The 15,763-nt window shown below is 38.1% G+C and overlaps 1 protein-coding gene across 3 annotated transcripts in view; it reads left to right on the forward strand.

Moving 5' to 3' along the window:
* Window positions 1-15,763, forward strand: part of UBAC2 (UBA domain containing 2) — a 359,465-nt gene that overhangs the window by 276,097 nt on the left and 67,605 nt on the right. For 2 of the 3 annotated variants that reach the window (XM_074299439.1, XM_074299440.1), the window contains one exon: window positions 1,905-7,640. The exons of the other annotated variant lie outside the window; for it this stretch is intronic. In XM_074299439.1, coding sequence (XP_074155540.1) covers window positions 1,905-2,012 — 108 coding nt within the window. In that variant the 3' untranslated portion in view covers window positions 2,013-7,640. Of the gene's footprint in view, window positions 1-1,904; window positions 7,641-15,763 lie in introns of those variants that run through there. 3 annotated transcript variants of the gene reach the window in all.

Raw genomic sequence — 15,763 nt, forward strand, 5'->3', positions numbered from 1 at the left:
TTCTGTCATTTCCTGGTATCCCATTTCTACTTTGCCTTCATGTTTCTACTTCTTCCAGGCATGGCTTCATTATTCTGCTATTTAAATTTCTTATATCTCAAGTATCGGATCTCTAACACTACAGTGCAGCTTGTAAACCTAAACCAACAAAAGCCTGTTCTGAGCAATAAAGCATTAAAGTGATTGGAATTTTTAATACATGTCAATTCCTACTGTGTACAACTAAGTCTTAATGGAACCAAAGCTATGTGCATTAGTTTTGTTTTTTTTCCCCCACATCTACTTGGCCTGTGGCGTCCTTCTTGAATGATATTTGTTTATGTATAAGTAACATCTCTCATATTAGATTATGGTGTTTGACAGAGAAGAAAGTGAAGATCTCTTGTTTTCTGCTAGTATGTCTCTACCATGAATTTCTGGTGAAAATAATAAGAATTCATGGCTTTTTCCAGTAACATTCAGCAACCTAGGAAGAATTAAAGGAAGAATTGGATCATTGTAATTGCCTAGCTAACAGAATTCACAGGTTAGGAACTATGGAAGATCTGGGAAGCAAGATCTTTGGTGGGTAACCGATAGTAGAACTTTGCAATGGCAGACCACATTGGCAAGGTTGGGTATAAAAGCAAATGAAGACAGAGTGATCACTTTTTTTCCCTACATTTTTGTTAAAGTACAGTATTTCAGACACATTCTGGAATACATTGGTTATTGTCAGCTATTTATATTATCTCTGAGTCAAATATAAAATCCTCTGTCTGGCTTTAAAAGCCTTTTATAACCTAGCTTTTCCCCATCCTTCCAGTCTTTTCACACTTTATACCACATATGGTCTCTATAATCCAGTGACACTGGTGTTCTTTATACAAGATTCTCCATCACCTTCCTGGAGTTTTCTCCCTCCTCACCTCTACCTCCTGGATTCCTCACTTCATTCAAGTCTCAGTTAAAATTCCAACCTAACTTTTGCAAGAAGTTTTTTCCTGGCCCTCCTCCCATCCCTTCCCTCTGAGATTGTTTTATATCCTATATATATCTTGTACATACCTAGTCATTCATTGTCACCCTATACCATCATTAGAATGTGAGCTGCTTTAAGACCAAGATTGTTGTTACCTTTTTGAGTATTTTTTGTTTAACAAAATGTCTTAAACTACTTGGCTGATGGGCATGAAACTCTAAATATCGTATAATATATTTATGGGAAAATGAATTCCAGATATAGAATTACAGTCATTAGAATGTTTGTACATGTGGAAACAAAAAAATTTTCTACATTTTCCACCTATGGATGGAGTATTTCCCCCCATCTTATTCATGTTGCCCATTATTGCCTTTGGCTTTCTTGTGGTTCTGTATCCCCAGAGCCATTTACATCTCCATTACTGAGTTTTTTCATAAAAGAGAAAAGCAAGTGTAAACTTTTCTTGCTAAAGGAGATATGAGAGGTCCTTCTTGGTTGGAAGTCATCTTAAGCTAAGTTTGTTATATTAAAAAGTTTAGTACCTAGTAAAAATACTCTCCCTGAATAGTTAGATGATTTCTTGAGAGAGATTGGAGGGAATAAAGAAAGAAAACTTTGTAAAGAAATGTGATCAGTTGTCAACACTGGGACTAATGCTCCTTTGTGTTTAAACCTTTATAAATAGACCAGTATAAATTCTACAAAGTAAAGTCCTTTCTTTGCAGGGATTTCTAAAATATATCTTCCCCCTCCTCCCATTCTCCTTCCTTGAATGGGAATAATACCCTTTGTGTAGCTTATAGCTTATGCCAAATGATTTTCTGGGTAGTTGGGATTTTTAAAGTTCCTTTTAATAAGCCAGTATACTATCCTGTGAAAAATTAGGTCTATTTTTGTCTTTTGCCCTCTGATAAAGAGTATCTTTGCATTGCTATTTCAGGTTGCCCGACTCATGGAGATGGGATTTTCCAGGGTGGATGCTTTGGAGGCCCTGAGAGCTTCAAATAATGACCTTAATGTAGCTACCAACTTCCTACTTCAGCATTGATGAGCCTGAGGAATTTCACTGACATGGCTCTTGCCATCTGAGGCACAGGCAACATCAGCCTCCTAGATGACATTGAAAAGTCTTTACCAAATGAATCTAAGGCAGCAAAGCTGTGTCTACAAAAATTAAATTATAATGTTGGGTAGAGGGGTAGGTACGCCCTGTTGCTCCAATGCCCTTAAACCCCAAGGTTGTCATGGTTATATCCAAAAGTAATTCTGCCATTGATTAGCTAGCATGTTCTTTTTTATCTTCATTCTGAAAAAAAATGGGTCTTTTTCTTAATTTTGGGAATCAACAGTAACAAATTTGTTACAGTGTGTGTGTATATATATACATACACACACACACACATATATATATATATATATACATACACATATGTATATATATAAAAATGAGGAGAGAGTACATACTTATGCAGCAGCTCAGTACCACTCCAGAGGGGAAATGGAGACTGTTATGAGTCATACTATTTTTTATTATAGTACCTTATTCTACATAATTTTTGGTTGCAATAATAATCTTAAAGGGGAAAGGGAGTCATGCTATTTCAATAAGGACATATCAGATTATTCTTTGTAAAAGTTTTTTTTTTAAATAGTATTATTTTTCAAATTTATTTTCAAACCTAAAGGGCTATTCAGGCCATGCCAGGTATCACTTGGATACCAGAAGTATGATTTATATATCTATTATAAATTGTATTAACTAAGGCCTAACTAGGGGAGAGTGGAAGCACTGAGTCATACACTCCTCATTATTACCAACCCAAGGCAAATTTTCTAGCCCTTTTTCCCCCATCTTCCAGAAAAAGCTACTAATTAAAAGAGCCTAAAAGACTCTCTGAAACAATGAAAAAGCTCTGGGGGAAAAAAGATCTAGGATTAACTCGCTCTTGAAAATCCAAATTAGATCCATAATAGGGAAGTGATTTATGCAGCAAAGGAATGAAAAGTAAGCTAAAAAAAAAAAAAAAAAAAAAAAAAAAACCTGACTTCACAGCATCCAGCCGGATCCAGCAGGATCAGAATGAACTGCAGGATCATCACAGGCCTAACTAGAGTCCAGCTGACATGGAATGGATTTGTGAATAGCCTATCCATGATTGTCAGGAAGTGGATATGAGGACCTCTAGCCCCTTTTTTGTCTGAGTGTAGGCTGAGTGTCCCTGGCTGCCCTACCAGCATTAGCCTCTCTAGCAGTGGCACTTCCTGGCAGCCACAGAGCTGGGGTGCTCAACACCCCAAGGGTCACCCCAGAGCAGAGGAGACGATGTGACCAACATTTCATAATTAGTCAGAGAAGAAAGAAATCAGGATTGGAAAGGGATGGAAAATAGGAGAGGTGGGAAGAACTGAAAAGAGCTTTACCAAAAACAAAACAAGAGAGAAATGCAACTCCGTTTTCCATCAGAACTATATCACATTGATGCAAGTTTAGGTACGTGATGCTCATAATAAAATTTGAAATGTGTTTTACCTTGTTAGTATTTTTCACATAGGATTGACTAAATCTAAAGAAAACTTTCTCTTAGGCTTTGAATGATGAAATATAGAAATGTTTGTCAGACTACCTGTCTCTCTTTGGAGGAAGAGTTTTATTGGGAGTAAAGGTTTGGAGAATGCTTTTGTTCACTGTAGCACTATCATCTCTGTCCTGAAAGAAGGAAATTAATGTGTTAGCCAGCCAGATTCCAAGACTCATTAAGTATCGCTGTAGGGCCTGGGACCTCATGGGGTCCAAAGAACTGAATCAGAGTTCCCTGAGCAGCACCTAATTAGTAAAGTTGTAAGAAGTTGTAAGTAAAGTGGAGGTCTGAGGCCAAGTCACTAAGTATATTCAAATGTAGAAGGTATGGAAGCAATTCACATCAATTGTGCAGGAGGCACACAGTGTTGTACTTCCTTTTCAAAAACGTATAATACATAGTCATATTCCCAACCAATTCATCAAAAAAGCAGAATTTCTCTTCTAAGTTCCTAGTTATCTTAATAAATACCTGAAAATCAGGAACTTAGAGAAAGCTGTGTGTTTTGAGAACATCTGAAGCAGCACGATCAGCATCTGTACATGAAACTATTTTGGCCAGGACCTACACTTTCATCAGTGTAGGGAATTTCCATTTTCTTTAATCAGATTGGCAACTCATGTGATTCATAGTCTTAGAGAGTTGCCTAGGTCGCTGAAATGGTAAATAACTCAGCCACACTCACACAACTAATCAGTTTGGGAAGCGGGACTGAAGCCCACACCCTTTTGACTAAATACCAGCCTGTTATCCACTGTGCCAGTGTGCTTCTCATCCACTAAATGTGAGATTTTTTTCCCCCTTTTTAAAAAAGAATCAACCACCCAATGGTTCTTATTTATTGTTAAAATGTTTTGAGAAAACCTTCCAGTTCAGTTTTCATATTTACATTCTTCTTTACCATAAGTAACAGGATGCTGCCTTCCATGTTACCCTGGGACCTGGGGACTTTCTCCCCTTCTCCTCACACAACTTGTGCTCTCAGGATCTTTCTCTTTGTAATTACCTCCCACACCCCTATCCTTAGTCCTTTACTTTCTTCCATCATCTTCCACACCAAGTTGCTTCTAGCCCTCACTCTCCCTGTTCTGCCGCGTGATAATCAGCTGTTTCCCCCCAAATGTCAAGCTCGTCATCTGCTGCAAATAAGCTTGGATCCCAAGGGCTTTGAATAGAGGAAAATATATGCACACCCACACCTTCCATCTGACATTGAAAATCCCATCCAGGTAGATAGAGAATCTTTGAGAAATCTTTGTGCCAGAGGAGGGCACCAAAGAGCTATGCTGCTCTACCATTAAGCTCTAGAAAAATGCTTGTGGATTATTTATTGAATTAGTACCATGCCGATTTTCATTATTAAGTGGATGGTTATTGCCCACTGTTGCCCCAACGAGAGGCAAAAACCTTGTTAGTAGGTTCACCTAGCTTAGGAGAGGAGAGCCTTTGTCAGTAAAGCCCCAAACACTAGCCTCAGCATAAATTACATTGAAGGTGTGGAAGGAACATCAGAACTGTGTTTACTAACCTAAGCCCGAAATTATGAAACTACCCAAGTGCCATTTATACAATAAAACCACTCTTGAGTACCTGAATTTGTAATCTATTCCTACAGCAATAGTCCTTTCACCTCCACAGGACTGTGTCCTAAAATGTTTCGGAGGCTATTACAGTATAGTTGAAAGTTTATTTTACTAGATGTCTCAGGTATTAACTAATAGGTATTGATTAAAAGAGATCTGATTATCATTATTCTGCATCCCATACCTTTCTCTTGACCTCAACCTATCCAGTAATTTTGAATAAAAGAATGGGATGAAGTGAGTATCATAAAGAGGGATCAACATTTTCTCATTGCAATTTTCTGGCTTTGACTAAAGATTCTTCTTTTTCATTTTATGTCAAAACTATTTCAGAACAAATAGAAGGGCAGTCTGCTCAGACCACTACAGATATACTCTATCTTTTGTTTTTTAAGCAACAGAATCTAGGGACCTGTCCCCCAAAGACAAAGCTTTTGCACTCTGAATTGGAAATGGTATTATAGAACTACCTCCTTTGATCAAGATATTTTCATTCAAGATTAGCATGTCATTTAAAAATAATCATTGTATATTTTGGGGAGTTGTACAATAATCTCTTTTTATCCTTTAAATACAAGGAATTGTTTAAAAGGCTCTATCTATGTAAGCAATAATTACAGGGGCCTTCTTTTTTCTGATTTGGTACAGGCCAGAAAGTATATTTTGTCACCCAGGGACATATTTTGTCTGCTGGATATTCTGACCTGGACCACGAATGCCTGAAACACTTCAGGAGCACCCCAGCATTCAAGTTGGGATTAAGAAATTCCCCTCAGAACTCCTTGGGATGTCCTGCAGGGGAAACCTTGAATCATTCCCTGGGGATAATTGTCAGCCTCCTCTGGGGTTGCATTGGATGGTTCTGACCTTGACTGAGAAGAAGGCCCCCCCCTCCCCCTGGGCAGCCTCCAAGCAACCAGACTCCACAGCCACAAAATGAATTTTTAGGTATGATGAATACCAAGGAATTACTTATCCTCCTTTTCTTTCATGGACCCCTTAGGCAGCCTAATGAAGGCTCTGAACCCTTTTTCAAAATAGTATTTTTAGGTACATAAAATAAAGTACATAGGATTACAAAGGAAATCAATTTTATATATATTCCCCCCCTCCTCCCCCCCCCCCCTGAGGTTAAGTGACTTGCCCAGGGTCACACAGCTAGGAAGTGTTAAGTGTCTGAGACCACATTTGAACGCGGGTCCTCCTGAATTCAAGGCTGGTGCTCTATCCACTGCGCCACCTAGCTGCCCCGGAAATCAATTATATTGAAATAATTATCCAGATTTTAAAAACCAACTTCAGGGATCCTTCTTCTTTCCCCACTCCCAAGAATCCCTGTTGGAGATTATCCATCTATAGGTACCAAAAGTAGAAAAGCTCTTTCAGATAAATCTGGCCTAGTACCCAGCTTGGTACTATTATGAGTTTCAGCTCTTGATTCAGTTCAATCCAGTAAGCATTTGTTAAGCTCCTGGAATAGGGCAGTGCATTATTGATATAGGCAAAACAGAACCTGTAGCTGAGCTCAAAGCCTATTTTACAGCCTTTCAAGGGGCTCCTGTTCAGATCTCTGTATAATGGATAAGTAAATACCAAGTGTATATAAAGTAATATGGAGTAATTTTATGGGTTAGCCACAATGAGGCTGACTAAAAAGTCTTCCTAAGGCTAGAAAAGCAAGTGAAAGGATTATGGAAGCTTTAAATGCTAAACTGGGACTCTGTTATATTCTAGAGCCACAGTGGGATTTTGAAGGGAGGAAGGAGGCAGACTTGATCACATCCTTGTTTCAGGATTATTTGGTAGTTAAATTTACCTTTGGGTGTTAAGACCTCTATTTCTTCCCCAGAGCATAGAGCCTCTTTTTATGCTTTTGAAGGCTGTTCAAGAGTTTCCTACATAACAGGATTAGAATTAGGACATGGTATGTTTCATTCTTTACTTCTTAAAATCTCTTAAAAGTATGGCAATATTAGTCAGATGGATACTATAGAATGGTAATCAGAAGTGTTACAGCATAGCTGAGAAATGGTCAACCAGCCTGATAACTGTCTATGCAGCTTTTTTTCGTGGGGCAACTTATAAAACCTGCATTTTTGTTGTTTATGAAAAATAACAAGTTTTCTCTTTAGATAAAGTTTCCAGGATTGTGAAGCTGTTTTCAAAAGGTATCAAACTACTAAATGTCTTCAGTCCAAAGTTCAGTGGATGCATATTAACTCAAGAGGCGGGACCTCATTGCATTTAGATTTTCACATACATGTCTGTGGTGTATTGTGCCTTTTGATGCCTTAATGACCTATTTAAAGGGAAAAAAAAAAAAAAAAAAAAAGCATTATTTTGTTAAAAATTTAGCAAACAACTGAACTTAAAAAAGCCAAATCCTGGATGAGCTACAAGCAATTTCCTGACCCACTTTGTAGGTAGAGTTATGACAATGTTGTTTGTGTTCTGGATGAACTAATTGTGACTAGAATGATGGTTTGGTAAAAGAAAATTAAAATATTATCTCTGGCTCAGTCTGTCTTTATTTCTAATGTTTGCGTGAGTTTGTACATCAGATACGCTTGTGAAGTTTACTTCTTTAAAAGGTCTTAACAGTGCCATGGTCCAACATTTGCAGAATGTATCCACTAAGTTGGTTTCCCCCACACATAGCTCTGATAGATGGTCAGCGCTCTGGTCTGTCTCTCCAGTTCTCATTTGTTTTCTGGGGAATTGGTGCAGGCTGTTGGATCTGGGATGTTCCCTCCGTGCTTAATCGACAAGGTTCTTCACCCTCCTTTGAAGCCTAAGCCTTCTCATTCATAAAAGGAAGCGGTTGGACATCAGGGTTCTTTGCTTTTTTGTGTGTGTCCCACTTTGTTGCTTTAGGCACTCCAATGAAGCCTATGGACTCCTTCTCAGAATATTGTTTTTAAATAATTAAAGGAAGTGATATAGTTCCATCAGTGATTTTAATAAAATAATGATAATTTTTTTCTTCAAATTGACATCCCCTGAAATCTATTTAATGGACCAGTATGTTCTAGATTAAGAATCCCTTGACTTACATGATAACAAGATTGTCCTTGTCTAGCCCCAAATTCTAACTAAGTTAGCTTTGAGAAAGCCAGCCTGTACTCGGTGGGTAGTTTTTAGAAGAGGCCAGCCTCTGATCCCAGAAAGTTCTGCAGAGAGGGAAGTGGGACTCCAGGAAGAACCTCTGGGTGGATCCTGATACTATCCATGGGGACCCAGGATAACTGGGTGGGAACTTCCTACCTCAGTGCCAGATCCAAACTTTTTTCACCTTCCTTCAGACTTAGGGTCTGGCCCACAAGGAGTTCTTCCTCTCGAAACTCACCATTCCAGCAAGCACCTGTCTCTGCTCCAAAGTAGGAGGTACAGTTTGAACATGGCCCCTGAATGTTAAGACAATGAGAAACCAAAAAAAACCCCAAAAAACAAAACAGCCCAGCTATTGGGAAAGGGTTTGTTATAAGAAAAGTTCTGAAGCACTGACAATGAAAGGTTCTATCCTTTGGGAGGTATTTAATTGACAACCCAAGGGTCCCATGAGACTATCCAAAGAACTGAATTTGGATAGTATTTGGAAGGTTCTTTCTAAGCTCTGAAAATCAAACTCCACCTCAAACATTTACTAGCTGGGTGACAGGGCAAGTCTCTTAAAACCTTCAGCCTCCATGTCATGTGTAAAATAAAAAATATTTAAATTCACCAGGGTGGTGGGAGGATCAAATGAGATCATATAAAGCACCTTGTAAACCTTAAAGTGCTATATAAATGCTAGCTATTTACAAATAGTTTTTAAAAAGCTGTTGTATGGTAGGACATCAAGGCTATCTGTGTTCTATCTCCACAGCTCCCTAGAAAGCCTCAAAAATTGCTCAAGATTTTACCACTGCAAGAGAATGCTTCGCTGTTGCCAAATATTAAACAGAGAATATTTTCTTGATGTGTGTTCCCAGCTCTCTACTGGCAATTTAGAAATATAAATAGCCAAAGAATCTCCAAACTCCAGAGCCTTCTGCCACAAATCGTGCATTCCTTGCTATACATAAATACACAACTGCCAGTGATGTGTCTATGTGGCTTCTTGAAATAAATTCTTTGGGGGCAGCTAGGTGGTGCAGTGGATAGAGCGCCAGCCCTGAAGTCAGGGGGATCCGAGTTCAAATCTGGTATCAGACACTTAATATTTCCTAACCCCAACTGCCTCAGCAGAAAAAAAAAAAAATTGTCCCCTGAAAAATTCCTATGCTTAATGGGACGCTTTATCCATAGGCCATGAGAATAAGCAGCTGAGTTTTAAATTTCTTTGAGTCAGTACTTACTCAGAATATAATCCACAGGCCCCTGGTAATGTGTTTACTTTTTTCAAAATAAAACATTTCATTCATAAGGTGGCAAATCTAGGGCTTTCTGTGCTCACATGGGATACTCTTCCAGAGGTTGCTATCTCCAAAGGGAGATAGGGTATATCAGCAGGGAAAACGTATGTCAGGGCAGCTAGGTGCACCAGCCTTGAATTCAGGAGGACCGGAGTTCATGGTCTCAGACACTTAACACTTCCTAGCTGTGTGACCCTGGGCAAGTCACTTAACCCCAGCCTCAAAAAAAAATAAAAAATAAAAAATGTATGTCCAAGGAACTCTTGTGGGGTGTCCGTGTGGTCACGGAACGGAATATGCATGAAGAGCACAGGCAGGGGCTCAGGACACATACTATGTCACATTATCGTAACCTTGCCTGCAATGCCCTCTCCTCATGTCATCATGCTCCTTTGGGGGGTCTGCAGCTCTACTCACAGAGTGTCCTCTCTGGGCTTTTGTTCTCCAGAGCCAACTCCCCATGCTCTGCTCTTGTCTAGAACAGGTACCACCGAGAAAGCATCCTTTCCAAAGAGGATGGACTGGCTTAACTGATGCTGACTACTGAGGGCGCTGAACAAAAACTACTCAGGCTTACTACTAAGATGAAGTAGTTAATTAGTTTAATTAATTAAATTTAACTAAATATTTCTTCTTTCTACCCTTTGGCTTGTGCTTATTTAAAGCCCAGCAGACTCGGAGCAGCTAGGTGGTGCAGTGGATAGAGCACCAGCCCTGAAATCAGGAGGGACCTGAGTTCGAATTTGGCCACAGACACTTAATACTTCCTGGCTGTGTGATCCTGAACAAGTCACTTAACCCTAGTTGCCTCAGCAGGGGGGAAAAAAAAAAGAAAAGTCCAGCAGACTAGGCTTGTACTTGACTTAGAATTTTTATAATTAATTTAATTAATTAAAATTAAATCCATTTAACTTCTGATTAGGGCTCAGAAAAACTCATAGGGTGTTTCCCCCAAAGAATCCTATTGCTTGTAGGCTAGGACTAAGAAGCCCAGATTATCCCTAAAATCCTTTTTGGTCTACATACAGAGCTATCTAAACAAGAACAAAAGCTAATTGCCCTCCACCCTTCTGGCCCACATTCTTGCTTTATCTGTCATCATTAACAACAATCAAAACAAACCCTGACTTTTCTGCTGTATTTGATCCAAGGTCTTCCCAGCCAATTCAAATCCAAGGTCTATCCTTTAGGTCACTAAACTGCCTTCATTGACATAAATTTATGGAGTTAAAGATGAGAGGATACTGTGAAATGGTGGAGAGTAAACTGACCTCAGTCAGACTTTCCAGTTTTATCTAATTTCTTCTCCCTAAAAGACAGAAAAGGGAGAAATGATGGGTCACAGCCAGGGGTCTATTCTAAATTGCATATCTAGCTGATGAATTTGAAGCAATAAAAATTATATATTTGTGGAGCAATTAAAATCTTTTATCTATTATTGTTTTCTGTGAAATTGCCATCCTATTATTAAGCTCTTGTCTTCTTTAATTATAAACTTCCTTATCTTTCTTTATAAGTTACAACCTTGTTGGCTGTTAGCCTGCTAGCTAAGCTCCAAATTTTCAGTATATAAACCCCTCCTGAATGATTTCTAATTTGCTAGACTAACCCATCAACTATGGCATAAATAAACTTTGGGGACTTTAAAAGAATCTCTGAATTCTTTCAGACTGTGAACCATAACTCTCATACAACTTCAGTACTGCCTGGGTGGACACCAGGCAAGGTACGGAACCTTTCAGCTCTTTAGGCAACTTTTCAAAGACTAAATTTTAGGGAATGTGCTGCCTTGAATGGTTAGAAGAGTTCTCTATATCAATGAAAAATTAGTCTAGTATCTTATCTCATGCATAATTTATGTGGAATAGTAATGGCCAGTGCAAAGCAATGTTTCTACTAAGCTAGAATCTAGTCCAGACCAAGAATACCTTCTTACTCCCTTATCTATAACAGCTAATAGCTAGTTATATGGTGCTTTAAGGTTTGCAAAGAGTTTTATACCTATCTCACAAGTCATCCATTAGGTGCTGTTATTATCATTTCATAGATAAGAAAACTGAATTTCTGAGTTAATTGTCAATAATCAAGGATCACTTACACAGTACTGGATGCTTAATGTAAACCTGGGTTCTTGACTCCAATTCCAGACTCCTACCACATAGCCCCACAAATAGTGGAATAGACTAGCTAAATCTCCAAGGGCCCTTACAGATTCACGAACAGACTTGGGAAACACTTTAACTTTAAAAAAGTCAAGGTCTCCCACTGCATAAGGGGTCATTGCCAGTTGTCCTGACTTTTAAATTTATTTTTGTAAGATTATGAGTTCCAAATTTGAGAGATGACTTCAAGTAAATCCAAGCAAGAAGAAATGAGATATAAAACAGAAGATGGCCAGTTGAGTGAATACTAGAGATGTTCTAGGGGTAGTAGTTGTTTGTGGTGTTTTTGTTATTGTTTCTCCTTTGTTCTCAAAAGGACCTGGACATCAGGGAGGCAATGCCATGACATACAAGTGAATTGGATTTAAATGAAGTCGGCTGTACAAAGTCACCAGCTTCACTTACACCTACAAAGCCATCTGGACATGGATCAAGAGACCTCTGGATATAGAGGGAGATCTTGGCCTTTTTGAGCTAAAGTCTTTAATGGGGTCTAAATTAGGCCCACTCAGTAATTAAGGCCTTTTATCTAGTCAAAATTAAAAAAAAAAAAAAAAATCTCTCTGGGAGAGGGAGATCTTCAGAGTTCCTGGCCAAAACAAAAACCATTGCTCTAAGCCAATCAGGGTCCAAATAATGTCCCCTGGGCTTGACTTGGGGCCTATTCTTGGCCAATCATTGAGAGCCAAAGTGATTTGGATTTAGAAATAACAAAGTAAGGAAAAGTGGGGAGTCAGTGTCAATGTCAAGAGTTGATATCAATGTCACCATTTTAAATCTGGATGACTTTAGGGATAGTGGTGCTCTCAAAAAAAAAAATTAGGGAATTTGGAAGAGGAATGGGAAGAGAGTACAAGATTCTGTCTTGTATCTGATAAGTTTGAGATACCCTCGAGAAATCTACTTTGAAAATATACCATTGACAGTTGGAAATGCTTGAATGGAACTGAATATGTAGATTTAGAAGTCATCTTCTGAGATGATAATTAAACTCATGGGAGCTAATGAGGTCACCAAGGGGAGTGAAGAGAAAGACAAGAAATGGACCCAAGATAGAGCCTTAGAAAACATCCATAATTTGAAGACTTGTTATGGGTGACAAACCAGCAAAGGAGAATGAGAAGCAGTAGTCAGATCCAGGAGGAAAACAAAGAGAGCCAAAGAATTCCCAGAAGGCTAAAGAAAAGACTATAGTATCTGGAAATTAAGAGATCAATGGTAATATTGGAGATCATTAAAGAGATAAGAAAGATCACATGAGATAGAGCAGTTTTAGCTGAGTAATAAGGTTGCAATCCAGATTGCACAGGGCTGAGCAGAGTGAGAGGAAATGGATAGAGTGAGGAAGTGAGTGAGAGGAAATCCATCTGCCCATCCCACACAGGAATACCCTCTACAATGACCCTGACAGGTGGTCGTACAGTTTCTGCTTAAGTGCTTCCTGTGATACAGGACTGGCTGACGTGTTCTATTATTGTCATCTGGTGATTCTTTTCCAGAGATTTCTCTACCAAAGGAAAGGAAGAAATAAGTATTTATTAATTGCCTACTATGTTCCAGGCATTATACTTAGCGTTTTATAAATATCATCTCATTTGATGCTCTGCGAAGCAGGTACTATTATTATTATTATTAAATTATTCTTGTTATTATTATTATTATTATTCCCTTTTTTAGATGAACAATCTGAAAAAGACCTCCGCTAAATGACTTGAACATACTCACCTTTCCTCCTATTCAAAGAATACTCTGGGCCATATTTCGTATTTTCTAGTCCTTTTCATGTCATTTTAGTAAGTGTCTAATGATATTTCTGTATAATGAGAACTCTTTAAATACACATCTGTCCTTGCTGAAGTATTTCTACATCTGGTAGTGAATTATTTTTCTCTTCTTTTTATTTATTGAACTAAATACGAAATAAAAAACAGACTAAAAAAAAAAAAGACAGAAAAGGAAAATTTTTTTTTAAAAACTGTCTTGTACCTTGCAGAACACTAGAGAAGAAACACAAATTGACACCTGCTCCGTAATTTATAGTCGCAGAGATGCCTGGAGGAGTTACAAATTAAGTGAATTAGCAAGAGTCACAAAGCCCTTACATTAGCACCTCCCAGATGCTCACTTCATGCTGTTTTGTACAAGCAAGAAAATAGGTCCAGATGTCAGATGACTCACCCATAATCACAAAGGTAACAAAAAGGAGCTTACTTGGGGCTAAAGCCTATATCTCTTGACTCCAACCATAATATTGGTTAATTGGGAGGGAGAGAGACAGAGAGAGGGACAGAAAGAAGGAGGGATAGAGGGAAGGAGAGAGGGAGAGAAGGAAAGAGAGAGAGAGAGAGATGAGCCAAATAGAGGATGAATAGAGATTTATATAGATAATGGGTAATAGATTGATAGGTAGATATCCTAGTAGATATACAATTATCCCATTCACAACTTGGAATTTAGGGATATGGTACCCCTGTAATCTAGAAAATCTAGATAAAAAATTTTGGTCCTCTCTTTGGTAAGATAAATCTGAATTATTATGGTATTAAAGGATAAAATATGTGTATATTATGTAATACTATACATATATTTTAGACATTTCTGAGTTTCTAAATTTTTTCTGTGTTGTCTCTAACTTCTGCAAAACTCCCCCCAAATTTCCCATTAATTCCTTATGCTGATTCATGATCTATTAAAACTGTGGTGGGAAAAGTCTCATTGTGGAAAGCATAACTGTATAGATAGGTAGGTAGGTAGATACAGATAGAAAAACCAAAACATGGCATAATTGTATAGATAGAAATTGTGAAGCATGTTAAAAATCTCTTTATTAATGCAGGTTTTACTATACCTAGTTTTCACAAAGTAGAGAATGGGTCAGGGATATGTAAGTTCATTGGCATAAGGAACTTTCAGATTGCCTCTACCAAGGCAAATCCTTGCCTTTTCTGCAATTTATATTATTATTATATAACTGCCCAGAGTACTGGGAGATTAAGTGAATTGACTAGAGTTACACAGCCAGTATATGTCCAAAGTCCAGAATAAACTAAAATATTGCAGATACTAAATTCAGAGTATAGTACCAGGTCAATGTCATTGAACTGAGACCTGTTCAGAAAACAATAGATTATCTTTCTGAAATAAGAATAATATCATTTGCTCTCTTCATCCCAATGTTCTGATCAAGTGAAGGTAATCTTCAAAGGCAATAGAAAGTTTGGAGTTGAAAAACAAATTTCCAAACAATTGTGTGGAAATTTATTTTATTTTGGTTATTTTGTTGGTGCAATAAATGTGTGGGTGAATGCAAGTCACCTTCTCCACTCCTCCCTTAATTGTTATCTGCCATATTTGGTGAAGAGCCAAGAGTTTAAAAAAGAACTAAGAGAAGTCAGAGAATCTGGATTCAAATTCAACTCTGCTATTTATGAGCAAATAACTTGACTTTTTGGACTCAGTTTCCTGTAATTTTAAAATGTAAAAATCTCTAGATTAGCTATCTTCTGAGGCACCTTCCAGCTCTAAATCTGTGAACATATTGCCCACATCTTCAACAACTTCAGCAAATCAAGGTATCACAGAATTCAGACTTAAGGCATCTTTGAGGATATTCATTGTTACCCATTTCTAATCACGTGTTCCTAAGAAGCAGTCATCAAGATTTGACCTAATGCCTTTATAAGAGGTTACTCATTGCCTCCTGAATTAATGCATTCTACTTTGGACTAGTCTTGGTTAGTTAGATAAGGTAGTTAAATGATGCGATGGATCACCAGGCTTGGAGTCCAGAAGAATTCAAACCTTGCCACAAACACTTATTAGCTGTGAGACTCTGAACAAGTCTCTTAACCCTGTTTAGCTCAGTTTGCTCATGTATAACATGAGCTGGAGAAGAAAATAGTAAACCATTCCAATATCTTTGCCAAGAAAATCCTACATTCTGATCAGTAATGGTAGGTGGAAATTGCTGTATCAGGATTTTCCTGTAACAATGAAATTAGAGGTCCATAAAAGAAAGTTTATTAATAATAGTGAGACAACTGCTGTGGCAGCTGAAAGAAAAGTTGTAGATAACAAACAG

This window comes from Sminthopsis crassicaudata, chromosome 3, assembly GCF_048593235.1.
Source record: "Sminthopsis crassicaudata isolate SCR6 chromosome 3, ASM4859323v1, whole genome shotgun sequence".
Taxonomy (NCBI): domain Eukaryota; kingdom Metazoa; phylum Chordata; class Mammalia; order Dasyuromorphia; family Dasyuridae; genus Sminthopsis; species Sminthopsis crassicaudata.